Consider the following 27,211-nt stretch of genomic DNA (forward strand, 5'->3'; position numbering starts at 1 on the left):
GTGCTTTGGGTGTGCTTCTGAGATGATGGTGTTTGTCCCACTGCGTGAGAAGGGATTCACTGTGTGAGAAGGGATTGAGGGAGAGTGAGGCAGCAACTATAGTCTCCATTACAGGCTCGACTCCCATTTTCCCAGGCGCTGTGTTCTAAGCCATGGCTGATGTTAGGGTGTCATTTAATGTGACCTCGCTCATTCACTCCTGTTCCCCAGCATGAAGCAGATTATATTCCTGATTTCTGCTTGTTTGTAAGATGCCGAAAGATGATGGTGTGGCCTCCCTGCTAGAATAAGAACCATGGCATGCCAGGGTTCAAATCAAATGTACATCTATAATCCCCACATTTGGGAAGTGCAAGGAGGGGCTCAGGAGTTCAAGGTCATCCTTGGCTGTGTTGTGAGTTCTAGGCAGCCTGGGCTCCATACACTCTGCCTCAAAGAAAGAAGTTACTGAACATAAAATCTTATTGACAATATTTTTCTGTTTATTTAGGGAATTCTTAGAGTAGGAATAGATAAATTATCAGATCATTTGTGGGCTTAACTACTGCTGGAGGGGCCTGCTTGTTGGTTCCCGGCCGCCTGGCTAGCTTAGACCTGAAATAATCACACAGAAACTGTGTTAATTAAATCACTGCTTGGCTCATTAGCTCTAGCTTCTTATTGGCTAACTCTTACATCTTAATTTAACCCATCTCCATTAATCTGTGCATCACCACGGGGTTGTGGCTTACCAGCAAAGTTTTAGCACATCTGTCTCCGGTGGCTCCATGACATCTCTCTGACTCCGCCTTCCTCCTCCCATGCTATAGGCCAAGTCAGTTCTTTATTCATTAACCAATAAAAGCAACACATAGACCGAAGAACCTCCCCACCATCACTTAATAACTATTCTTGTAAACTGGTGCAATTTCTTCATGAAATTTCTTGATTTTTGACCTAAAGTTAGGCAGAAGAGATACACACGTTAAAATGTTGTAATTTATTTACAACAGAATGAAATTGAAAATGTGTCTCTGGTTAGGTTCTAGAAACAGTTTTATATTCTGCGTGTGTGGGCGCATGTGGAGGCTAGGTTAACGTGGAGTGCCCTCCTCCAGTGCACTCTACCTATTTTTAATTAAAGCCTCACTTCTTATTGTGTGTGTGTGTGTGTGTGTGTGTGTGTGTGTGTGTGTGTGTTCTCACACGCCGGGTTATTTGTGGGTGCTCATGCTGTGACATCATATGGAGGCCAGAGGACAGCTTTGTGGAGCTGGTTCTCTTCTTCCACTGGTGCCTAGGTTCTGTGACTTAATCTCAAGTCACCAGGCCTTACCAGCAGATGCCCCTTACCCACTGAACTATCTTGCCAGCCTGCTCTATCTTATGTTTTGAGACGGGGTCTCTAAGATGACCCTAGAGCTCACCAGTTTGTCTAGATTTGCCATTAGGGAAGCTCCAGGGATCCTACCGTCTCTGCCTCCCCAGCCTGAAGATTACAGGCATGCCATGGAGCACCCTGTTTAAAAAAACAGAAGAAAAAACATGGGTTGTAGAAACTGAACTCACCATGCTTGCGTAGCCATAGATTTACTGACTGTGCTATGTCTGCAGCTCGTCAATTACATATTCTTACCTATAGCTTACAGATAGAGAGGTGTAACATCGCTGTCACCACTTAGAATCTCTTCGCAAATTTTGGCTGTTGTTTGGATCTTAAGTGTCTGTCAAGGGCTCGTGGGTTAAAGTCTTAGTGTGTGACTGGGCAGTGGTGTGACCTTTAACAAGGATGCTCTAGGAAGAAGTCTTTGAGTCACGGCAAGTGTGCCTGGGAGGTTATTATGAGTCCCATGATGGCTAATCTTGATTCTCTTGATGGGATTTGGAATCACTATGGCAACAATCTCTAGGCATGTCTGTGAGCAATCATCTCAATTGCCTTACTTGAGGGGGAAAGATACATTCTAAATCTAGTACCATTACATGGCTTAAGGCCAGGTATCTTATTGCAGCCATGAGAAGGTAATTAATACAGAGAAACTGGTATTGAGAAGCCGGGTCATTTGCTAGCAAAAACTTGACCATGTGACTTGGAGGACTTTGAAACTGGTTTGCATGAGGCATGTAGTTGAGTTCAGAGCTTTGGACTGGAAAAGTCCTAGTGTGATGTAAGCAGAGCTTAATGGGCTGTTGCGATGGGAGTTTGGAAGACCAGAACGTCAAGAGAAATGCAGACAGTGGAGGCCGAGATCGTGACGTTTCAGAGGAGAACATGGACTCCCGAAGGAACTGGACTAGGTCCATTCCTCTTATATCCTGGCAAGGAATCTGGTCACATACTACCTGGATCCAGAGCATTTCAGGGAGGTTAAATTTAAAGGTATGCCGGTATACTTGGTGGAGGAATTTTCAAGCCAGGATAGCATTCTGGTTGTCATGGTTACTGCTTACTGCTCTCATCCAGCGCTACGGTGAGAGCAAAAAGTGGAGCAGGTCTTGGTTGCCAAGACACCACACACTGTGGTCATAGGGTGTGGGGAAAGCCAGATGGCACTGACCAGCTTTCATGGTGTCAGAAGGTACTGTGCAGGCTGTTGGAGTAGAGAAGTAAAGGACAATCTCCTACACAGCTGTGAGCCCTGTGAGCCACCGTAATGACTGATACGGCCAGGTATGCCCATGGGCAAAGCAGTGTCATGAAAATTATGGAGTAGCCAACCCTTCTATGATTGGTGCTAGGATCCGTGCCATAGGAAGAAACAAATCCTTGTGCTGGCCAAGAGCACATGGCTGTCTTTGTTCCTTTCAGAGTTGTGTTAACTGAAGTTCTGCTGCCTTCCGTGTGTGTGTTAGAACCATTTTCTGGGTCTGGGATTGGATTTCTGTTTATGTTGAGCTTGAAGGTCATTTTGGGGAGATCTGACATTCATTTAAGAATCTTGAAGCTCTGTTGTTAGGTTTCCATGTGTGTAGAGGTCATTGCATGGCCATCTGACCTTCATAACTGTGTGATTTTTTTTTTTAATTCTCAGGTAATATTCTTTGCTCTAAAACTAGCTTTACACTAATTCGGCAACTCTATCCTTTTGATAATGTCTGTGTAATACGTTTTCTTTATAGCTTTACTTCTCAGCAGTTGGTGTCTGTATGTTTAAGGTGGGCTTCTCAAAGTGTTGGGTCTTGTCACAACTAAAGTTTATGATTATAACTAAGGAAATAAGCATGATTCCGCTACGAATAAGGAAGGCCTGTTCTGGATCGGATGGCCAGGCAAGGTGCCTATGAAGAGATCATGCTGTCATTGAGAAGGGGTCTGCAGAACGAGAGGAGAAGTTCGAAGTGTGCCGCACAGGAGGCTAGGGGAGAGTGAGCTGCTACCAGGGTCCAGAGACTGCTAAGGCAGAAACCTCAGCGAAAACAGTGGCCCCTAAAAGACAGGATTCCACGTGTTCTACCACCCGAATTAAGGCTAAAGAGAGCAGGGCAGATAAGGGAGAATGTAGTGAGACTTGTGGAATTACAGGAGGAAAGGCTGGACATGTAGGACATCCAAAGGACATTGCTGCATGCTTAAGTCATAACAATCAGAACAGATAAATAAAAAGGCTGCAAAAAATTCACTGTAAGTATAACATATTTTTTATTGTTAGGAAAAATGAAATGAAGTCCCTGTTGGCCCTTGCACCTGCCATTCCTCTTTTCTATTCAGTTTCCATTTTATTCCATTTAAGAAAGTTATACGGTAGAAAGAGGGCCGTCTCTTGATTTTATAATTCAGAAACATCCTATACTCAAGGGGCATGACTGTTAATAGCTCAGTAACATGCTCATCATCTCCTGACACTGACTTCATTAAAAAGAGGAAGGGATGCAGAGGGTCACTGTATAAGAAGAGGAACCATTAATTGAGAAGTGGTGACTCTTGTAAGGCTGGGTGTGGTGGTGCATGTTTTTACTCCCAGGCGAGTGGATTTCTGTGAGTTCAAGGCCAGCCTGGTCTACCTAGCAAATTTCAGGATGGAGAGACTCTTTACAGAAAAGAAGGGAGGAAGAAGAGGAGGAAGAGGAGGAAGAAATTATTGTAGATGTGTGCGCACCAAATGCTGAGGCTGTTAAACTTTATAAGATAAACACTAAAGGCATGAAATGTGTCAGACAGGTCCCGATCACATGGGTGGGAGACTGCAGTACTCTGTTCTCAGCTTTAGACGGGTATTTCCAAATAAAACTCAAAGCTAAACCATCACATAGATCGATTGGTTTTAACAGATACCTATAAAATATTCCATCTAAAAGGTATTGAAAACACGGCTTTTCAGTGACTCCCAGACTGTCCTCTAAGATTGATCATACTGGAGGCCACAGTGTAAGTCTTAATAGATACAAAGTAACTGAAATAATTCCTTGTATCATCAAATTATAGTGGAATAACACTAGGAACCAACAGCTAGAGAAACGACAGAAATGACATGGATACTTGGATACTGAACAATACACCCTTGAATGAACAACTCACAGAGCCTCTGGGCTAAAGCTAAGCTGTTCTCAGAGAGGGTTTATAGCTATAACTGCGTGCATTAAACATCATAGGAAGTAACCTCAGGATGCACCTCAAGGTTGTAGAAAAACAAGACGCCAAGCCAAATGCAGCAGGAGGGAAGAAGTCAAAAGGACTAATAGAAATCAGTGAAACAGAGACTAAAAGAATAATACAATTATTTAATGATTATTTAATTATTCAAATGATTTTTTATTTAAAAATATAAACAAAGTTTCAGATCCTTATTCAAACTACCTAAAAGAAAGAGGGGACCATCTTAGCTACTTTCCTATTGCTAAGAAAAGACACCATGGCAAGACAATTTATAAAGGAAAATATCTATTAGAGCTTACAGTTCCAGGGGGTTAGAGTCTATGACCATGGAGGGGAGCATGTCAGCAGGCAGACAGGCATGGTGTTGGAGCTCTCAGTAGCTGAGAGCTCACCCTGGGCAGAGAGCTCACTGGGAATGATGTGAGTTTTTGAAACCTCAGAGTCCTCCTGCAGTGACACACCTCCAACAAGGCCACACCTCCTAATCCTTCCCAAACAGTTCCACTGAGGACCGGATAGTCAGACATGTGAATCCATGGAAACCATTTTTGTTCAAACAAGCAAAGGACCTAAGTAAGGCTATTAGAGATAATTAAAGGAGATGTTATGACAGACTGCTGTGAAGTCCTGGGAAATACTAGGGAATACTTGAAAAGCTAATTTTAAAAAGCCAGAAAACAGAAGAATGAATACATTCCTAAACATGTATAACCTTGTAAAATTAGATTGAGATTATAAAAAATGTAATACACCCATTACTAGCAATGAGGTTGAAGCAGTGTGTAAAAAAAAAAATCTCCCAAAGCAGGGTCTGTCTCTGACACTTTGGCTGGCTTTTGGGAACCTGTTCTTCATACTGGGTTGCCTGACTAAGTCTTAATACAAGGGGAGGAGCTTAGTCCTTCAACTTGATACACCATGCTTTGTTGACATTCATGGGAAACCTGCCATCTTTTGAACAAAGGAGGGGAGACGGGGTGGAAGAGGGAATGAGAGGAGAGGAGAAAGGGGAAACTGGTCGGGATGTGATATGAAATACATGAATAAATTTAATTAATTAAAAAATTCTCCCAAACAAAGACAATCCCAGAATCAGGAAGATTTACTACTGAATGCTACCAAACTAAGGAAAAGTTAATATCAATGCTTTTTCAAACAATTCAGACAAGGAGGGGGCACTACCAAGCTCATTCTGAGAAGCCAGTTTTGACTTGCTAACAACCCTGGATAAAGACAGATGGACGTGTGTGTGTTCTAGCCTCCCTGGTGAACATAGGTGCAAAAATTCTCAGAAAAATACAAACCAAATTCAAGAGCACATTAAGAGCTAGAAATGTCATGGCCAAATGGATTTCATCCCAGGAATGCAGGCAGTTCAGTATACATAGATTGATACATGTAATATGACATACAAGCAAATAGGAGCACAGAAATCACATGAACTCAATAAACACAAAAGACAGATGACAAAGTTCAACATGCCCTCATAATAAAAGTGCTAAAGGAAATGGGGCTAGAAGGAAAACATCTCAACACAAGAAGCTGTGTATGCCAGTGCTACAGGCAGCATACTAAGTGTGTGTGAGGGAGAAACTGGGGCATTTCCTCTCAACTCTGGAACTCCCTGCTGTTGTCAGTGTGGTATCGGAAGACTTAGCTTGAGCAATAAGACAAGATTATGAAACAGCAGGGATACCAAGAGGAAAGGAAGAGATGGTGTGATCCTCTACACAAAAGACCCTATAGCCTCACCAGAAACAGCAGGGATACCAAGAGGAAAAGAGAGATGGTGTGATCCTCTACACAAAGACCCTGTAGTCCCACGAGAAACAGCAGGGATACCAACAGGAAAGGAAGAGACGATGTGATCCTCTATAGCCTTACCAGAAAACTCAGAGACCTGATAAGCGTTTCTAGCAAAGTAACAGAATGCACACTCAGAATGCAAAGATCCGTAACTTCTGGATGTATCACTAATAATCTTGCCAAGGAAGAAATCTGGGAAAGCATCCTTTTGATTATAAGCTTTAAGAAACTAGGAGTAAACCTAACCAGCAAGGTGAAAGCTCTCTACAGTGAAAAATGTTGGGACCCTGAAGAAACATTAGCTCAGTGGTTCTCAACCTGTGGGTTGTGACTCCTTTGGGGTTGCAGATCAGGTTTCCTGTATATCAGAAATTTATATTACAATGTATAAAGCAGTAAAATTGCAGTTATGAAGTAGCAATGAAAATAATTTTATGGTTGGGGTCACCACAGCATGAGAAACTACATCAAAGGGTTGCAGCGTTAGGAAGGTTGAGAACCACTGCTCTAGATGATGATAAGACTCCCCATGGTCAATGGACTGGCAGGGTTAATATTTTTATATTGGCCACATTACTAAAATCAGCCTACAGATTCAGTGTAAGCCCCATCCGATTTCCAGTGGCGTTCTTCAGAGAGCAACAGTAAAATCCTAAAATCTGAATGGAAACAAAACAAACTTCAGAATAGCCACAAAGGTCCTATGCAGAGAAAGTAATGTGGGGCACAGGACAATACCTGATCTCGAATTATTTGGGCACAAAACAGCTCTGGAAGCTGAAACAGGGCAGTCACATGTTTTAATGGAGCCTGTGTAATTTAGACCCTAGCTCACAATTCAGTCCTAGCAAGCAAAAGGGGAAAAGACTGTAGCAGAATGATCCAGGAGTATAGCATCGTGATAGAACATGGGTGTAGCAAGCATACGGCCCTACAGTCAGCCCCTAGTCCAAGAAGGGAATAAAGGAAGGAGGGAAGTCATATAGGACTGGCTGGAGAGATTCACCTCTGTATACAGAGTGGACTAAGGTTAACCGTTTAACTTAATCAGTCAATTGGAACATACAATACACGTTTGTCCTGAAGGGAAAGACAAGTGAGGTTTCTTAGTGCTGCCCTTCCACTATGGGAAGTGCTTATGGGACCAGTTTGGTAGATCTTCCTTTTGCCTGTCTGAAAATAGAGTAGAATTGGCTACACTTTTTGCCATCAGTGAAGATAAAGTTCGTATTTGGTTCTATTTTCATTATCTTCGCTGGTCATTGCAGCCCCATGGTATTGGTCTGTATGCTGGGTGGTCCTTCTGTCAGCTTGGCACGAGCTAGAGTCATCTGAGAGGAAGGAAACTCAATTGAGAGAATGCCGCCCTAAGATTGGCCTACCAGTAAGCTGTAGACCATGTTCTTGATTGATGATGTATAGGTAAGGACCTAGCCCACTGCAGGTGGTGCCAACCCTGGGATAGTGATCCTGGGATGTAGAAGAAAGCCACCTGAGCAAGCCGTGAAGAAAAGCCACACTCCTCCGTGGCCTCTGCTTCGGTGCCTGCCTTGTGTTCCTGGGTGTGGCCTAAGAGTTGCAGGCAGAAATGCTTTTGGTCATGGTGTTTTAGCCCAGCAACAGAAACTAAGGGAGTCTGTGTATTCCAGAGAAACAAGAGGAAGAGGGAGAAAAGAAGGGATTGGTTCATAGCGTTCTGCAGACTGACAAGTGTGGGCAGCAAGGAAGCCCAGGAGAGCCTGCCTGGGAAGCGGTAGGCTCTGCTGGAGAGCCTGTTGGCCGCCAGCGAGCCCTTCCCTTCTGTCTGTACTCAAGCAGATTAGATGTGCCTGTTCACGCAGAAGGCCGGCTATTTACCCAGGTTCACACTAGCTTGTATATTAATCGTGTCCCAAACCATTTTCCAAGTTTACATAAAATGAACCATCATTACCTACCAAGCATCAAAATGACTAGTTAGTTGGGTTTCCCCAAATGTTTTCTTTGAGGGAAAGTTCTTTCTGCCTCCATCCCATTTTGTAGGCCTCTGCGGTTTCTTGAGAATGCTGTAGTGTTTCTGAGTGATTAGCCTTCTCACTGAACTCTACAATATAATGGTTTTGAACAGAACAAGGTCCACTTTTACCCGACAAGACAACAAAAGCCTCATAAATCGCTTCTCTTGAAACCATCCCATGGTCTCCCCTGCCACCTAGAATCAAGGCTGCAGGAACTCAGAGTCCTGCGCTGTTCTTCATTAGCGCCTGCCTTCTTAATCCTCAGTTGCTGCTGCTTTCAAAAGCAGCAGGACTCCTCTTAGGGCCTCATTTGTAGTCAGACTGCTCCCTGGGATGGGGTGATTGGCCTGGATTAACCGGGCGCATCCTGAGCAAATGCACTGGTGGCAAGCTTTGTCCTCTCTGCCTCTGTCGCATTTGCTCCACTAATGTCACTTCCCTTATGTTTTCAAGTGACAGTTTGAACACATAAAAAGCATTTTACTTGGCTTTGAAAATCCGTGTGGCCATGTTCCCACACGTCTGGTGCCCACAGACTAAAACTCCCCACATCCTGACATAATCACGCATTTTCACAGGCCCAGTGTAGACGGGGTTCACAAGCCCATCCTGGGTCAGCTGCCCCATTAGGTTTTGCTCAGTGCTGTTTTCTCTATAAATCTGGGTGCACTCTTTTGTGGGGGCCCTGCTGGGGAAGCAGGCAGCGTCTTCCTGTCCCTCCTTGGGGTCTGTCCCAGACGCTGGGGAGAAGAGCTTTGTTAGCCCAGGCCCAGCCACGGTGCTCTGCTGCCAGTCAGAAAGCCATAGAACATTACTCGGGCCTCCTGATGATGCTTTTCATTCTGGATAACGAGAAGCATATACTCACCAACTATGAAGGATGAATCTAGAATCTTGCATGTTCGGGAAGCATTTGTAATTTCATGTGACATTGTTTTGGGAGAGAATAGTCAAGTACCTTCAATAAAAGATTTCTCTGGTTTTTCTTAATTTTTTTGGTCATCAATTGTTGATAAAAAGTTGCAAGAAGCAGAGGCCATGTTAAAAGAAGTAGATTTTAGAATGCATTCGCTTAAATTCTTGCGCCATTATTATTCCACTTAGTTATTAAAGCTATTACCATCACCTTGTCCAATTTTAAGCATCTAAAATACTATTAGTACTTACTACATAACACTCATCCATCATCAGTATAGGTTCCAAATATATTAACTAGCAGGTCTCTTTTTGTTGGCTTGGTTTTAAAATGCTGGGGTTTGAGTCCAGGGCTTTACACGTGCCAGGCCAATCGCCAAGCTACATTTCTAGCCTAAACTGTTGTGTTTCTCGGTAGACAGTCAGAACATGACCACGGGCTAGAAACCTACCCTTTCGTGTCACTGAACCAGTTCATGGCCAATCAAGGGACAGAGACAGACTGAATTAGGAGGGCATCTCATAAAACAAAGGGGTTATTCAGCATCCCAAGAAGTGACTACAATATGAGGAAGTCATCACTGGTTCCCAGGGACAGTAGGATAATGTCACAGGAAGGACAAACTTGGAAGGAGGTTCCCTTCCTGAGGCTGGGGTCAGGTTTTGAGACAGTTCAATTTAATACGGGCATAGATGCAAGTCGGCAGCTCGTGCAGGGGCGCAGCTCGTGCAGGGGCGCAGCTCGTGCAGGGGTGCAGCTCGTGCAGGCGGGGTTGACTGGACAGGGGCAGCAGAGGTTCACACTGATCTGAGCGTACTGGTTTCCACTGGGAGAGGGCCTTGCGAGGGCTGCTGCTGGACCAGGTTAGCTGTTGGGTCGTCCTGGGAACATGACTGCGGTATGACATCATCAGAAGAGTGTCTTGGCCTGCAGTCACCATCTGGCACACCGTGGGAAAGGACATGCACGTCAGAGAATTCTGTCCATGTGTTTGAGAGGCCACACATGGACAGCTCGTGCGGCTGTAGTCTCCCTGTGGTCCAAGCCTGTTCTTTCTTGTTTGTCGTTGGCTGTGGAGTGACTCCACATAGCTGCGTGAGAAACACGTCCTTGGGCATAGGTCTAGTCACGCTGGCTTTTGGTGCCTCTAGCTGGGCCTCAGGTAGTTACTACATCTGATGAAAATAAAACACAATAACATGATACATGTTTTCTTTAATTAAAGACTATATAATTTATACACATAAATGGTAATAGTTTGGTTTTAAAATATGTCTCATTGATAGAGTGTTTACTAAAATTACATAACTTTAATTTAAAATTTTATTTAATATTAAAATTTTAATTAAATTTTATTTTATGTGTATGAGTATTTTGCCTGCATGTATGTATGTATGTATGTATGTGTACCACATGTATGCTCCGTGCCTGAGGCAGTTAGAAGAGGGCAGGATGTGTGCACCACAAGCATGCTTTGTGCCTGAGGGGTTCAGAAGAGGGCATGGATCCCATGAACAGGAACTGCAGGTGGATGCAAGCCACCATGTCCTCTGCAAGAGTAACAAGTGCTCTTAGCAGCTAAGCCAGCTCTCCAGCCCCTGACTTTTACAATAGAAAGTTCCAGAATACCATATTACCTTTATAGCTTTGAAAAGGGGGGGTCTATGAATAATGAACAGACATGGTGTCTACAGACAGATGCAGCCCTTTGCAGAGTTAGATTTAAGATGCAGTACACATTTCCTGAGCCCCCGCTGAGCTCCGTGAAGTACAGACACTTCGGGTTTCACCGTTCCTGAATCAGCCCATCTAGTTAGTGTATTTTTTGGGGAATCTCTGCACTTTTCATCCCCAGATCAATAAGGAAGCATGGCAGATGTCTTGTTCCTGTTTTCCTTGCTTCAGCTTGTCATTTGTATCTGTCCACTGAACGAATGGCTTCGGGTAGTGTGGCTGGAGCTCTGTGGAGATCTACAGCCTCGTGCTGGTGGCGTGGCAGAGAGCCATCCCCGGATCGCCAGGCTCAGGTTCAGCTCTGCTCCCCACTACAGGCGTTTTGTTGTTGTTGTTGTTGTTGTTGTTGTTGTTTCTAAATGGATTTTTTCAAGCTACAGTTTTAGAAATATGCTGTCCAGTTTGGTGACTCAGGCTGTGCAGAGAGGTTTGGAATGAAAGGACGGAGACAGGAATGATCTTAGAAAACGTTTGTAAGGTTGAGGCATATTATTTTAGGATATCGGCAGCAGTGCCTTCCAGTTTTAGTATCCCTACCATTACACACGCACATACACACGTGCACACATGAGCACACGTGTGCGCACAGACAGCTTTCCTCACCCTGTTTATTACGCTTTCCTTCCACCCCTTTTCTGAGTGGCAAACTGCCCTAACAGCTGGCCTTTCTCTGAACATACTGCCCACCACATGGCCCGTCCTGCAGAAGGACTCCCTCCGCTCTGTTTCCTGGCCCCTATTCGCCCCCACCAATTCTGAAGGTAAGCGGGACTTGCCAGAGTAAATGGAAAGGAGGAGACATGGTCCCTGTATCAAACCACTATTTGCCTGCTGTGGTGGCTTCATTTCCTTTGTGGTGATAAAATATCCTAGCCAAGAGCAACTCAGGGAAGGAAAACAGTTACTTGGCTTACAAATCCAGGCTCCGGGCTATCACCCAAGGGAAGTCTAGGAAAGACCTCAAGCAGCTAGTCATGTGGAAGAAAAGTTCACGTGCCTATGCTGCCTGCTTGTTCACTCAGCTAGTGTAGCACAAATAATAAAAGCCCAGAGTCAGATTTTGGGGTTCAGCCTGAGGGTCAGAAAATCAAAACAGCCAGCCACTGGCTCTTACCTCTACCTCAGTCTGAAATGGCGATCCTGTCTCCAGGAATCTCACAATGAGACTGTGTGTGAGCTCTGTCTCCTCCCGCCTTACACTCCTCTCTAGGGCTGGGATTAAAAGCATGTATCACTACCACCTGGTGTCTATGGCAAACTAGTGTGGCTACTGGGATTAAAGGTGTGTGTCACTACCTGGTCTATAGGGCTGACCAGTGGGGCTGTTTTACTCTCTGATCTTCAGGTAAGCCTTATTTATTAAAATACAAATGAAATATCATGACAAGCTAGCTTTCTTCCCTCATATATAGTTCATTGCTCAGCCTAGGGAATGGTGTCGCCCAAAGTGGATGGGGTCAGTTAACAATAAAGATCATCTCTTACAGGCCAACTTGATCTAGATAATTTCTTGCTATTCCCACTCAGTGGTAATGGCGCACACCTTTAGTCCCAGCACTCAGGAGGCAGAGGCAGGTGGATCTCTGTGAGTTGAAGGCCGGCCTCAAACTCTACAGAGTGAGTTCCAGGACAGCCAAGGCTACACAGTAAAGCCATGTTTTGAAAAGAACCCTCCCAAGAAAATAAAAAAGAAAAGAAAATTCTTCCTAAGAGATTCTAGGTTGTGTCAAGTTAACAATTAAACCTACCCTGTATAGCTACCTAGAAGGAACTAGAAACTGAAGTGTTCTCACTTAGCACCACCCATGTTTGGCTAAACTTTATAGCACGATGATTCTGAACTCGCAGAATCGCACCCTGAATGGGGTCTCTTCACGCTGGAAGTGCCCACATCTGTATAGTCAGAGGATTCAACTGTGCTGATTTCCCAGCAGAGTGGCTTCTTTGGCACCCAGCCTTTCCTGAGCTTTGCTCTTTCGTCTTGGTCACAGAGAGTCCACTGCCCCAGCCAGGCAGCTCTTCACACTTGGGGCCTCCACAGAAGGCATGCCGCTTCCCTTCCTGTCCTCAGCTTCCAGCTTTCCTGCAGTGTGCAGCCTGTGTTTTTTCTGGCGCCCTCTTTAGCGCTGCGCTTTTCTCTGGACCCTGTGCAGAGTTTGTAGCCACAGCTCACTTCCCTCTGCTGCAGTGTGTGGGTGTTTGTGTTTGTGAGCGGGATGCACTGTATATCTGGGCTCTCCCTGAACCCAGCACATGAGGTTTTGGCATATATAGCCCTTAAATCCCATAGGCTTCATGAAAGCCCCAACAGAGTCTGAAGAGTTAGTCTAGCGCTCCACTGTCCCTGCCACTTGGCTGCGGGCAATTCTTATGAGGGCTGGGCAGCTCCTCCCTGTTTGGCTTAGGCAGGCTTCGCTGGTTGCTCTACTTAAAAGGGGCTGAAATATGACCCAGGGGATGACAGAAGTCTGTTGTGGGTTGCTTTGGGTGCTTGCTTCCCCTTCCCCCACCCATCTTGTGCCTATTTGACGGAATGACAGATAGAAATTGGATCATGAAGTGACGTGTACTGAATTCTGCCTCCCTGATGCTGTCCCTCGCGGCACAGGCCAGTCAGCATCGTAAGTGTGACTCAGTGTGGCTGATTTTGCTAGGCCTTCGCATCATTCTGTGCTCACCACTCTTAGCAGTTGGTAGTTGTGTGTCTTTCCCTGTGATGACCTGTTGAATGGGATCCTTCCTAAGTTGAATGCACAGTGACTCAGGGGCCACTCGTGGCCTTGTCCTTTAGCCCCACATCCCCAGTGCCTGGCACACACAATTAAATTTCACTTTATTAGTCCGGAAGTGGGTGAGGGTCACACGTGAAGAAAGTGGGGTGTCACGGTGCTGAGTCAGGCAGTCGACTGGAGAACTCTGCATAGAGGGTGTAGCAGAGTCTCAGAGGTCTGAGGTAGAAACAAGAACAGTGGACGTACAGTGCTCTGGGCACTAAGCTGAGACCTGGAGACATTTTCATGTTAGTTCCTCAACCCTGTCTGAGGTGAATGTAACCACTTGCACACTGGAGAAAACCGAATTGAGGCTCCTAACTTCACGAGATCCAAGGGCAGCTGAAGCATGCGCCTGCGTTGGGACTCATGGGATGTCTTCCGCCCTGGTCTTTACATCACTCCCCACGGATGGCTGCCTTCCTGTGGATCTCTCCTCCTGTTTTCTTTCTCTCCACTGCTTAGATGTGAACATCACCGTCCAACATCTCTTGCAGCCTCTTCTTCCCTCTCAGTTCCTCCTGGCTCATCAGCACATATTTTTGGTTATCTGTGTGTCCTTCCTCCCTGAGACCGTCACGGTTCACGGTGGTAGCCACACTGGGTGCCCTGGTGTTGCTTTCCAGGACCCACCCAGTCGCAGTTCGGCCATCGGAACCCCACACTGAACTAACTACCTCGCCCTTGCAGTCTCCCGAGCCTTGATAGGGCTCCACGGGAGCCTCGGGAGCCTCACGCATGCTCCTCAGCCTTTGCGGCACCGCCCACTTTGCTTTGCTTTTTTACATCCGGTCTCAATCCGGATGCTCCCGAAGCACCGCTGCCTGTTGGACTGTACTTTCTTCCTCCTGTGGCACGTGACATAGTAAAGACAGTGGCTGTGAGCCAAGTACTTGTTCAGTGAGTGGCTATGCCGCGCTCCTGCTGGTCTGTCACACCGGGGATTTGCTTCCTATGAAATGGGATCCACTAAAGATGGCCTGGGCGGTAAATGAAGAGACAGAATCTTGCTTACATTTCTAATTAGGGCTGCGACGTCACTGGGCAGTCTGTGAACTTGAGCCTGCTCCTAGGGCAGAGGACAAAACTGCTAGGACGCAGACGACCGCAGTGGGCGGTGTGGAGAGCCGGACCCCTGTACCACTGTTTCTGTTCACTTTTCCCGTGTGAGTCACTTCTCAACCCAATGACTGGTACACACTGTAAAAATGACTAGGTAGCATTTCTTTCAAAGTGCTGACCTCCCCCGGCCTAACACAAACAGCTGTGATTTGATGAACAGCAGGGACCTGTGCTGGGTGCGCAGGTCGCCTCAGGCCACCCCGGCTTTCCGGTGCAGATTTACCTTCCTAACTGTATTTATTTCACTTGGGCAGGTTTTAAAATTGCTCTGCATTCCTGAAGTGGTTTCACATGTTAAGGACAACCCCCCGCCCCCAGAGGATTCTTTTCAATTTATCAAATGTAGGGCTATCAAACAAACAAAACATGCAATTAGGAGCATACAGCAGGCTAATGGGGCATGGAAGCACGTGTGGCTTCCCGTCTGGATTGATTTTGCTGTTTTAGTTTGGTTGTGTTTTCTCTTCCCTTTGTACAAAGGAAACAGCTCCAAGAAAACCGTTTCTGCTGTGTAATCACACGGCGCTGCCCATGGCGTCTTAGATGGAGTGGGTGGTCCACTGCCAGCCTGGAGTAGCTCACAGTGGACCCGAGAAGGAAGCAGGCTGTCGCCTTGCTCTAGAGGATGACCTAGCTTACGCATGAGCAAGCCTGAGAGTGTGACGCTCTCTGGCTTCTCTTTATGCAAGATAGCATGAGTCTCCCTGTGCACATCTAAGTGTCTCGTTGAGGTGTTTTAAGTGTCCACAGTGTTCTGGCCCAAGTCTGAAATGTTATCCATAGAGACTTCCAAAGATTTGTGGGAGTTAGTGGTTTTGATTGATCTTTGAGAAATGGCTGAAAATTTCTCCTAAAGAAATAAGGTGTCTGAGATACATTTCTCACCTCTTGGTCACAGTTGCCTTTTTTTTTTTTTTGTACGTTTAATCATGTCCCATGTTTTAAATAGTTTCATTATTTTGTAGGGATATCAGTTAGTTTTTCTTTTAAAAATTACATTTTGTTTTCTGTTTTTTAAATCTGGTTTAAATGTATGCAGTACAGTGTGACAGCCCAGTGTGTTAATCGGATTGGAGTGACTGACGTTGCTGTCACCTCAGACGTGTTTTTTGCCTGAGAATTCCATTAGCTGTTTTGAAATAGTCAATTATTGTCAGCCATAGTTCTTGTACCTTGCACATCAGAAACTGCTGCTATCCAGTAGCGCTCGTTAGCGATCCTCTAGCGCCTACCATCGCGTACTTTCCAGCTTCCTGCTCCCATTGCTGATGTCTCTGCTTCTGTGAAGCCAACATTTTCATCCTGCGCATAGAAGAGACTGCCATATCATCTTCTGTGTCTTTCTCATTTTACTCAACGTGACGGCATCCATTGCGCTCCGCCACTGGGAACCTGACACTCTTCCTTCACCCGCCTGCCCCTGGGTGCCCGGGTTCCATGTCTTGGTTGTTGTGAATTTGCTGCAGTAAACATGTAGCTGCAGCCATCTCTCTCCCGCTTACTGATTTGCAGCCCATTGGATGGGTGCAGCCAGCAGTGGCATCGCTGGATCATATACGAGTTCATTCCTGCTGGACACAGTGGCACAACACACCTTTAATGCCAGCGCGTGGGAGGCAGAGGCAGGCACAGACATCTCTGTGAGTTTTGAGGTCAGCCTGGTCTATGTATCCCAGGCCAGACAGACTCTTTCTCAAAAAAAAAAAAAAAAAAAACTAAAAACTGAACAACAACAACAACATACAAGAAGAAGTTCATTTCTAGTTGGATTTTGTCGTTGCTCGCTAGAGTTTGAACCCAGGCTGTCACACAGGCTGGGCAGGCTTTCTTCCACAGACATGCATGTTTCACATGTGTTGTAAAGGAAAGGCCACCTCTCATTTCAGTGGTCTGAGTAACCTCCATGCAGGCTTCCTGGTGGTTTTCATTTCTATTGCTATTGGGAGAGTGGGAGTCCCTGCTTCTGGACATCCCCACCAGTGTTTTTCCCCTGCGATGGCAGCCTTTCTGATTCTCGTTGCTGTTGGTTTGTGTGTCCCCGGTGACGGATTTCATCGGATACCTTTTTATACACATGCCGAGTGACACTCATATTGGGCAGCTGCCACCAGCACCCATCCTCACGCCACTCTGTGTGCCGTAAGCTGAGGTCACTTGCTATAGTGCCTCCTCACGCCCTATCCCCAGAAAACATGTTCTGCTTTCCACCCGTCAGAATCTGACTGCTCCGGGCACCTCACGTGTGGAATTATTGTGTATTCATCTTGTTGTGACCGGCTTATTTCCCTTGACGCAGGGTCCTCCACAGCCACCCATGTTATTGTGGCATGCAGAATGTCCCATTACACACTTCTGCTTCTGAGTACTGTCTGTTAGTGAACACTTCTCTGCTTTTTATCTCTGGGCTGTTTGCATATAACCCAAATAACACTGAGGTGTGTGGATCTTGCTCCCCAAGTTGTTGCCTCTAGTACTTTGTGTGTGTGTCCTGAGGGAAAATTTCTAGATGCTCAACTCTCCTTCTCTTCAAGTCAGAACTTTCCTTGAGCTATCTGATTTTTTTTTTTTTATGTATTTATTGTGGTGCTGGAGATGGAGACCGGGACACCACTGTGCGGTGCCTCCCACCATACTCCCACTGTTTCTGTAAAGAAATCGAACAATGCAGTGTTCTGTGATAATTGTCTTAGAGCTGCAGCCTCTTTAACCATCCTTTGTCTTTGCCATCTGTGTGCCCAGATCACAGGCTTTGCCCAGTTCCGAGTGAGGCAGGGCTGCGAAACGAAGCACAGTGCATGTCCCAGCTGGTCTCTCTTCCTCTACTGCACAGTTAGGTCAGTTCAGACTGCCGGAGCGCAATGCCGCAGACTGAGCACTTGCTATGCAAGACGAGTGCCTGAGTTTGAATCTCCAGGACCCATGGGAGAAAGCTGGCATGGCTGGATGTGCCTGCCATCCCAGCACTGGGGGGTGGGGAGGTGAGGACTGGCAGACTCTGGAAGCTTATTTGCCAGCCAGATAGCCTAACTGAAACACTGAGCTGCCGCTTCAGAGAGAGACCCTGTCTCAAAGCAATATGGCAGAGCAATAGAGCAGTAAATCCTATGGAGTGTGTGTGTGTCTTTCCAGGGACAGCTGAAAGCACTCAACAGACTGCTCTACCTTTGCATGCATATACCTGCCCATTCATGTGCATTTACACCCCTCCACATACCACACACACACCACACATACATCACATACACATTACACACAGATAACACACATCACATATCACACACACATATCATACACATATATCACACACATCACACAGATAACACACATATCACACACCACACACAAATAACATACACATCACATGCCATACACACATATCACACAAACACTCCCACACATATCACACACCACATACACATACCACACAAACACCCCACACACATCACATACCACATACATTCCACCACCACCCCAAACACACACTTGCTGTAAACTGATGGCAATAGCATCTACTTCTTCAGCCTGGCTGGGAAGTCTACTGAAGGTTTAGTAGATGCAGTGTCTGTTGGGGACGCTCATCCTGGTTACAGAGGCTGAAGGGCTCTGGGCTCATCCACTGGGGGTTCCACTCTTACCATCTCACATAGATCTACTAATTTCTCATAAAGATCACGTTGGTAATTGGAACTTTAATACATGAATGTGGGGGCCCCAGCATTCATACTGAGTGCCAAACTTCAAGAAGGGAAAGCAGAGCAGTGGAGAAGAGGAGCCCAGGGGAAGAAAGGTAGACCAACCAAGAGGAGAGAAACCAAAAAATAATGAAGATCGCCAAGGAGGGAAAGGGGACCGAGTAGGACAAAGGGGCGATGAGATGTGGAAAGGGAAATTAAATCCTGAAGCTTGGCTTCACCTCTTCCTTCATCTTTGAGTTAAACAGCTGTTCTCTCTGGGGCTGAGGATGATTCTGGAAGATAGGAATCAACTGCCAGGGTCTTCCTACAGCTGTGTCAGGTTATAACCAAGCCAGGGGTCACTTGTGGTGGATGAACTCAACTAGCACCCTGCAAGCTTCACAGCCTGGGCAGAAAGAAATGACTGGACCGCCAGTCCCCTATTTCCTTCCCTCTAGACAGGAGACCATCCTGGTCCTAGACATCTCTCCTCAAATCCCAAATCTGGAGACCTTCAAGAAAGAAGCTTCAACTCCATCTTCCTCTATGTGCCCGCTTTTTCCATATCCCCAGTACTTGGAGGCTAGGATCCTGCTAGGCCAGTTGGTAGGTCTGACCTGCTCTTCTGCATTCTCCTTTGTATGATTTCTCTCTCTCTCTCTCTCTCTCTCTCTCTCTCTCTCTCTCTCTCTCTCTCTCTGTGTGTGTGTGTGTGTGTGTGTGTGTGTGTGTGTCTGTATCTTTCTTGAGACAGGGTCTTAACTTGTAGCTTTGGTGACCTGCAAATCACCCAGCTGACTTCACACTCACAGAGATGCCCCTGCTCCTGCCTTCCCAAGTGCGGGGATTAAAGGTGTGGACCGCTATGCCCAGCTCTTGCTTAGCATCTTTTGCAGATGACAGAGACGGTGCAGGTACCTGGTCTGTTTTAGACAGAGTTCTTCAGGCAGGTGTAACCAAGTTCTTTTTCCACTGTCAAAGTAGTTGAATTTTTGTCTGCCTGTGGGATCCACGTGATATGTATTTGTGCAGACTGTCTGAACATGCTTTTTCTACATGGTCCTCCAGGGTGAAGCTGAAGATACTGAGTGCCACTTTAACCGCAAGCTGGCCTGGTGCTGATGGCTGGCCAGCGGTGTCGTCCGTGGCACAGCACACGGCACACGGTCCTGCACATAGTTGTTCTTCTTCCACGTCTCCACATTATGAAACCTAAGATAGCCTTCCTTGTGGAGAGAACTCCATTTGAGGATTTCCAGTCTGACCAAGACATAAAGCATGAGTGACTTCCCTGCACCAAGATGCTTCTGAGGGTGATGGCATACATCCTCGGTCCTCTGGATTGTTTTTATCGACCAGGAGCTGCTCTGACATCGAATGAATGAGTGGTAGAGGCCAGGCTAGCTCTCCTGTGGTGCCCAGGGCAGCTCCAGAAAAGGATGATCTGGTCCAAAAATCCCAGTGACACTAGGCTCACAAGCTGCCATAACGTGTGAAGGATGAAACCCAGCGTGACTAAGTCCTCTCATCCAGATAGATGAACACAGGGGTGGGCAGAGCTGGGCTTCTGTCTCTGGAGTTCTCAGGGCTTCCCCTTTTAGCATTTAAAATAGATATGATAGACAGATGGATAGATAGATAGATAGATAGATAGATAGATAGATAGATAGATAGTAAATAGGGTGTGTGTGTGTGTACCAATACCCACTCATATGTGGAGCTCAGAGGACAACCTCAGGTGTCCATCATCAGCTGTTTGAGAGAGAGTCTTCCTTGTTTGATGTTGTTCTGCGTACTCCAGGCTAGCTGGCCTTCAGCTCCTGGGAGTGTCTGTCTCCTCTCTCTGCGTCCCTTCTCACTGTCGGAGTGTGGGATTACACACATGCTGTGCACCTGGCTTTTCCATGGGTTCTAGAAATCCATGGCTTAGGCCATCAGGGTTGTATTCCTAGTGCTTTTTATTATGAGACATCTTCTTGGACCCCTTTTGTTTTTATATTTTGAAATAATTTTAGATTTACAAGCTGGATATGGTATGATTGCCTTTAATCCCAGCACTTAGGAGGTAGAGGTGGGTGACTCTCTGTGAGTTTGAAGCCAGCCTGATCTACAGAGTGAGTTCTAGGCCAGTCAGGACTACATAGTGAAACCTGTCTCTAATAATAATAATAATAGTATAACCATTATAATTATTATGGACTTACAAACTGCATAGTTTTAACCCATTTCCTCAGCATTTGACTCTTGAAAGACTTCCTAAATACATGAAAGAAGAGGCTGTGGAAAGGACACATTAAGCTTCCTTTGTACAAGACTTCACTCATAGCAGCCACTGAGGGCAAGGGCATAGGGAATGAGTTAAAAAGAGTCATTGGAGGGAGTGGGGGGAGTGGGAGGGTGTTGGGAAGAGGGGCGGAAATGGAAACTTTTATAATTTAATAAAATTTACTTTAAAAAAAAAAGAGCCATTGGGCTGCCTGCGGGCACATCTGCCTGGTTTGGGTCATGAAGTGGCCATGGCATTGGTGTCTGGGAGGCACCTCCCCCTTGTGCTACTGTGGCTATCTTTAGACAGAGTCACCCTTAGCCAGCCATGCAGGGTGGCCAGGACAGCCCAGTAAGCTACTACCTGCCCAATAAATGTGTGCATCCCGACCAAAACACATCACCTAGGGTCTCTGGTTAGCTCAGTGGCAGCGCACATGCTTGCCTCCAGATCCCATCCCTAGTAACAAAGTCAAAACAGACACCTAGGAAGGGAAGGTCCCTTGTAGTTTTGGTGGTACACTGAAGTACCTCTAGTTTTTAAAAAAACACATAAATGTATTAACCTATTGTTAGAGATAAAAATGAAGTTGCGGTTCTGCAGCATGTGTTTCTTTTCAGCCTGTGTTTACCATGCTGTCCCTGGGCACTGCGTCCAGTGTTGATGGGTGAATCATTCAAGGTGAGGGCTACAGGACTGTCTGCCTACTCAAGACCCATGGAGTGGCTCAATTTTTTTTTTTGTAGCATTAGTGGTTGAACCCAAGATCATATGTAATGAGAGTCTCCCCTATGTTAAATTTCAGAATGTATTTTGGGTTACTTGGACAGGGAATACTCTGACACACTGGATCTGAAGTGGATTTGACTGTGTCAGGTGATGGTACGGCTGTTTCAATCTAGATGTTGCAGCAGTGCTAGTATGGTCTGTGTGGTGCTCTTAGACTTCAGCTGTGTCTTGTGTGTCCCACAGGCAAATATGTTTATCAGCCCATGACCCCCGTGGAGCAGCTCCCAAGCACAGAGATCCCCGCGAGGCCGCGAGAACCCACCAACACCATCCAGATTTCAGTCTCGCTCACGGAACACTTTTTGAAGTTTGCATCTGTCTTCCAGCCTCCGCTTCCCCCCGAGTCGCCAAGGTACTGTATGATTTCCGATCTCTTCATCGACAGCTATCAGGTTAAATGTATCAACGGGAAGATGTGCTATGTGCAGAAGCAGCGGGCGCCCCATTCCCAGAAGATGAGCCCCGAGGAGGTCTCTGCACACGATGCCTTAATTTCTAAAGAGAGCGACACTCCGAAACTGGGCCACTGCTCCTCCCCTTCCAGTTCCGAGGACTCGGGGATCAATGCCATTGGGGCTCACTATGTGGAATCCTGTGATGAGGACACAGAAGAAGGGGCGGAACTGAGTTCCGAGGAAGATTACAGCCCCGAGAGCAGCTGGGAACCCGACGAGTGCACCCTTCTTTCCCCATCGCAGTCGGATCTGGAAGTGATCGAAACCATGGAAACCACTGTGTAGTCAGCTGGGACCCACGGCCAGGATCCACCCTGAGCTTCTGTACTTTGATTTGATGCGACATTTTCCAATACTCTTTGGCATTTTCCAAGCCCTGTTATCACCCATAGCAGCCCAGGGGTCTGCTAACTAGTGTTTAAAAACCTTAAAGTTATCTTGTAACTGTGACATTGTTTTCTTTTGTATCTTGCTTTCTATGTAGCCTCTGGTGTCATGAGTTGTGACCCAGCCTTAATTTCACTTAGAACTTTGAGAGCGGTGGTGACCACAGGGTATCACGGGTTGGTCGGTCACATGGAGGAGCTTCCCAGAGTGGAGGTGACTGTATTTTACCAGTGGCCCATCCTTTGTGGTGAGGGCTCTTGTTCAGCTTCCCTTTGGCATGTCATGTGACACCTCTGTTCTCTTGGTTTCGGTATGGGGAGCAGCTCACTTCAGGACACAGTGTTGTTGGCAATAGTCCTTCCCTTCCTCCTTCCTGCTAGCTATATGGGCTCAGGACAAGAGTAGCCTCAGGAGTTACTTCTGGGAGGTCCTTGGAGGTCCCCTTGGCCCCTGGTGACAGCCGTGTCACAGCTTCTGTGACTATGAGGAGAGACGGGCCTCTCCAGCTTGTGTCTAGTCCAGCTAGTGTGATATATATGTATGTGCAAACACCAGCGTGTGCGGTGTGATGTGTGTGTATGTACATACATGCAGTAGGGTGGTGGAGATTCAGGAGAGCTCAGACCTGGTTCTCACCATGAAGGGGACACACTGAGTTACAGGACACACATCATGCAGCTCACGGCACCCAGGAGGCTCTTGGAACCAGGGGGAGGGGAGGTGGACTTGGCCTAGGCCAGCTGAGGAAGTTGCTAACTAACTGAGCGGGCCCCGGGTGGGTTCCACAGCATCCACTGCCCTTTGTGATTGTTTTTCAGATCAGGGAGAAGCATTTAAGTTTTATAGGTATTATATTTAGGAGGCAGCACATCTGACATCTTAAGAAAAAAAAACACACTAGTTTTAGTTAGCATGGAAATGCTAAAAGATAAGTCCTTTAGGGATTAGGAATGAATCTAATAGGTTTGATTAATTCTGCTTCGTTTGGTTGTATGAAGCATTAGAATGGCTTAGATGAGAAATGGACTAGAGTTTTGTATGATGCATGGATTTTATGCAAATGCAAAGACAGTTGAAATAGCTCACTGCTGAGTCAGGAAGATGTTTTATGTAACACTTCTTCACTTTACTACGCCGGAATGCACACACGTGTGTGCTCTTTCACACACACGAAATAGTGGGTAATTCTTTCTTACATAGCTTTCTTCGAAACTCTGCCCCTGATTTGCTATATAGTGGACATTCTCATGTGATCTTAGTATCTGCTGTTCTCCTAAATCTATGTGTGAGGCATAGCACAAATCTGGGAGCTTAACATCTGTGAGGAGACCCACAGAGCTGCAGGGGGGCAGGTGTCTCAGACCGTGTTGGTCTGAGCAGGCGCCACGGCCTGTGTTGTCAGCATCTCACACATCCCTCTCTGTCCGTGTGTCCTCGAGGGAAGGAGAGGCTCGCTGTGCTCTCGGGGCCTCCTGCATTTGGGGTTCTTCACTGTGTACTCAGGAAGAATCTGCTTTCCCAACTGGATATGGAGTCGCAGTGATTCACCACTAGCCCCTTCTTTAGGCTGACAAGCCCAGAACATTCCGTGTTCAGAAGGCAGAATATGTGGCTTCCTTTGAAGGCAGTCGTTACAACCTTCTGTGCTAGAGGAGAATGTAGTAAAAATCCCCACTTACTGAAATGCTAAGGCTCAGGCCAAGAAGGACCAGCAGGCACAGGGGAGGGCAGATGGGAGCAGCCACAACTCAGCTGGAGGGTCATAGTGCTGGTTTGGAATGGCCTGGGGACATCTGGTGAGTCCTGCCTGAGGTTTGTGGTGCCTCACTGGCCCAAATTCCATGAGGCACGTATCCGTCATCCAGCACTCAGGGCTGTGGAGACAGCACCAGGGCCATCTTCAAATGTGCGGTGAACGATCTCCTCAGATGCCCAGGTGGAGAGGCAGGCCTGTGGCAGAGCTTCCCCACACCTCTCTGCTATGGGCCCACAGCCATGAGTACTAAATAAGCTGGAGTCTACAACTCGGGCTCCATGAAAACACGGGGTCAGAGCCACGGTTCTGGAGCTTGGCTGAGTGTTGGGCTTATGCCCTTTATCAGTAACATCTGTGACTTCTGTCCAGGGTCCTATTTTTTAAACCCCGACTGCCACTGAGATTTGCCACAAATGTGATGTAATTTTTGCATTTAATAACAATTGACGATCCCATTAAATATTTGCACAATCTCTTTGTAATTAAATTCACTAAGCTTCACTTGCCAGTTTTATAAAATTGGACGCGTTCCCTCGCATTCCGGGATCTCAAAACAGCCTTTTCTGAAGAAGCACAGCCGAGAGTTTCTCGGTTTTATTCTCCTAACACTGTTCACACCAGTAACTGTCTAAAATACGAGTAAGCCAGAATGACTTCTCTATGCTTGCGTTCTGAAATCAGCTGAAAAGAATATAAAAAATGTATAGCTTAACTTCCATTCTAGGCCTATTCTGTTCTATGTTCTATGAGAGAATTTCTCTGTAATCCTGATATTATAGTGCTGATTTGTATACCTGTATTCATAGGCACTTTAGAAATACTTAGATGCAACATGCACTATAGACGGTAAGCACAGTTGTGTTATGTAGGCTTTTGACTTAGCCCTTGTACAGTGAGAGAGACGAAAGCTTGCAATCTGGACCTTACAGAGTGCTCGCCTGGAGCAAGGCTTGGACCATGTGGATGGGCTTCTGTGAGAAACTGGCACTGTTGCCACTTTTTTGAAAGCTTGTTAGGTAGCAGCGTGACCCCACTAAATGCAGAGTATAGTTTTCTTACCTAACCAAGATTTTAACTTTCAAATGTGTCCATAACTTTTCTGAGAAATGACAAAACAATTAAAGTCCCTTTTGGGATAACTATTTGATATATCTTTAAAAAAAATAAGGCTTTACTTTAAAATCTAGGGTTTTATTCCTTTTTACCTTGTAACATTTAAGGAATAAAATGAGAATTTGAGGACAACCCTGGAGAAAAGCATTTGCTTTTCTGGAACACATACACCTCAAGGCGATACAGTACAGAACAGAGCAAACCCGAGCCTGTGTCTCAGAAGAACACAATGAAATACAGTACAGAATAGTCTAAAACCGGAGCTACAGCATCCCAACACAAGACAACACAGCACAACAGAACACACCACACCACAGCATTCTATACAGAATAGTCTAAAACCGGAGCTACAGCATCCCAACACAAGACAACACAGCACAACAGAACACACCACAACACAGCACACTATACAGAATAGACTAAAACCAGAGCCACAGTGTCCACACTCAACACAGCACAACACAGTGTAAAACACTACAAAGCCAGTGTCCCAACAGGCCATAATACAATATAATGCAACACAACAACACAATCTAACACAAGGCAATGCACACAACACAATACAACCCAACACAAGAAAACACAATCCAACACAATGAAAAACCTGAGCCATGGATGTTTTCTCACAAGTCTTTGGGATCTGATCGTCTTGACTTCCTATTCTCTTGACTTCCTAACCTCTCTTGCTTGTCTGAGATACCATGATCCTCTGGGGTTGATTGGAACAAATTCTTCTTATGCAAATTTGATTGCAACCAGACACTTAGACAGTTAGACTATCCAATGAGCATGGTAGTGTAGATACTGCCGTGTAAGCAAAAAGACACTTTTAAGTAAAATACTATTTATGTCATTGCTCTTGATTGTCCCCGAATCCTATTTTCAAAATGTTATTGTCATATTTTGACTTTTTACTTGAGGGAAATATTGGAACAGTTCTCTTTCCTTCCCCTTTGTCCAGCGGTGCTGCGAACCCAAACAGTGGGCTGTGGGGCTTGGTGGGAGGGTGTGACTATGCTCCCTGTGGAGGGGCGGGTGGGAGGTGAGGGGGGCACCACTCACCTCTTCTGTACCACACCGCCCTGACCGCCATCTTAAACCTCAGTGTAAACACAAGGGCATTTCTCAAAATGAGTTTGTTTCCAAACCTCACCTTGTCGTGACTATGGTGCCTGGCCCGTGGAGGAGCTGTGTTGTGACCGAGGGTGAAGCAGCCGGAAGCCTGTCCGGAGTCAGAATGGCGCTCCCAGGTTCCTGTGTGCGGACGTGCGTCGAGGCTGTCCATGCCTTGCAGTAGTCACGTGGTGTGCCGGGTTCTTTGGAACCTGCTTTAAAGTTTAAGCACAATGTTGACCCTTCTGTAATTTCCTAAAATTAGATTCTGTTTTCGTAAGACAGCTCAACTTTAGAGAAACGCTGCTGTACAATAAATGTGGTTTTCTTTTGTACTAGAACAAACTGCTGCTGAGTTTTTGTATCGAGTGTTTACTGTGTGGTAGGAGAGAAGCGAGAAGCAGTCTGTGCCCTTTGCCCATTTCCACTCTACAGACCTTGGTGAAATGCAGCTAAATATTCACATGTCCCTGCTTGCCACGTGTGTTCGTTCCCAGAACTCTTTGGAAAAACTTTTGTGTTGACTCCATCAAATGTATCGTTCCAGAAATAACATTTACTCCACACCAAGTTAGGCCCCTTCTCCAGTTCATGAGTGCTGTATAAGACAGCTTTATAAGACAGGGGGAGGATGAGGGAGGCTGCTACCCCATGAGACCTCAGGTTGAGTCCATCACTAAGGCCCAGGTCAGTGTGGCACACCCAGGAGCTCCATTTGATCTTGCCTGCCAGCTTCTGG

The 27,211-nt window shown here is 46.1% G+C and overlaps 1 protein-coding gene across 1 annotated transcript in view; it reads left to right on the top strand.

The window, feature by feature from the left end:
* C2H3orf70 (chromosome 2 C3orf70 homolog) overlaps positions 1-26,817 on the top strand; it is a 43,040-nt gene extending 16,223 nt beyond the window's left edge. The window contains exon 2 of the mRNA XM_048453820.3: positions 21,832-26,817. Within this exon, the coding sequence (XP_048309777.1) occupies positions 21,832-22,388 (557 nt within the window). The 3' untranslated portion in view covers positions 22,389-26,817. The remainder of the gene's footprint in view (positions 1-21,831) is intronic.
* Positions 26,818-27,211: the final 394 nt, after the last annotated feature.

Source organism: Myodes glareolus, chromosome 2 (genome assembly GCF_982192425.1).
Source record: "Myodes glareolus chromosome 2, mMyoGla1.1, whole genome shotgun sequence".
In the NCBI taxonomy this organism is placed as follows: Eukaryota; Metazoa; Chordata; class Mammalia; order Rodentia; family Cricetidae; genus Myodes; species Myodes glareolus.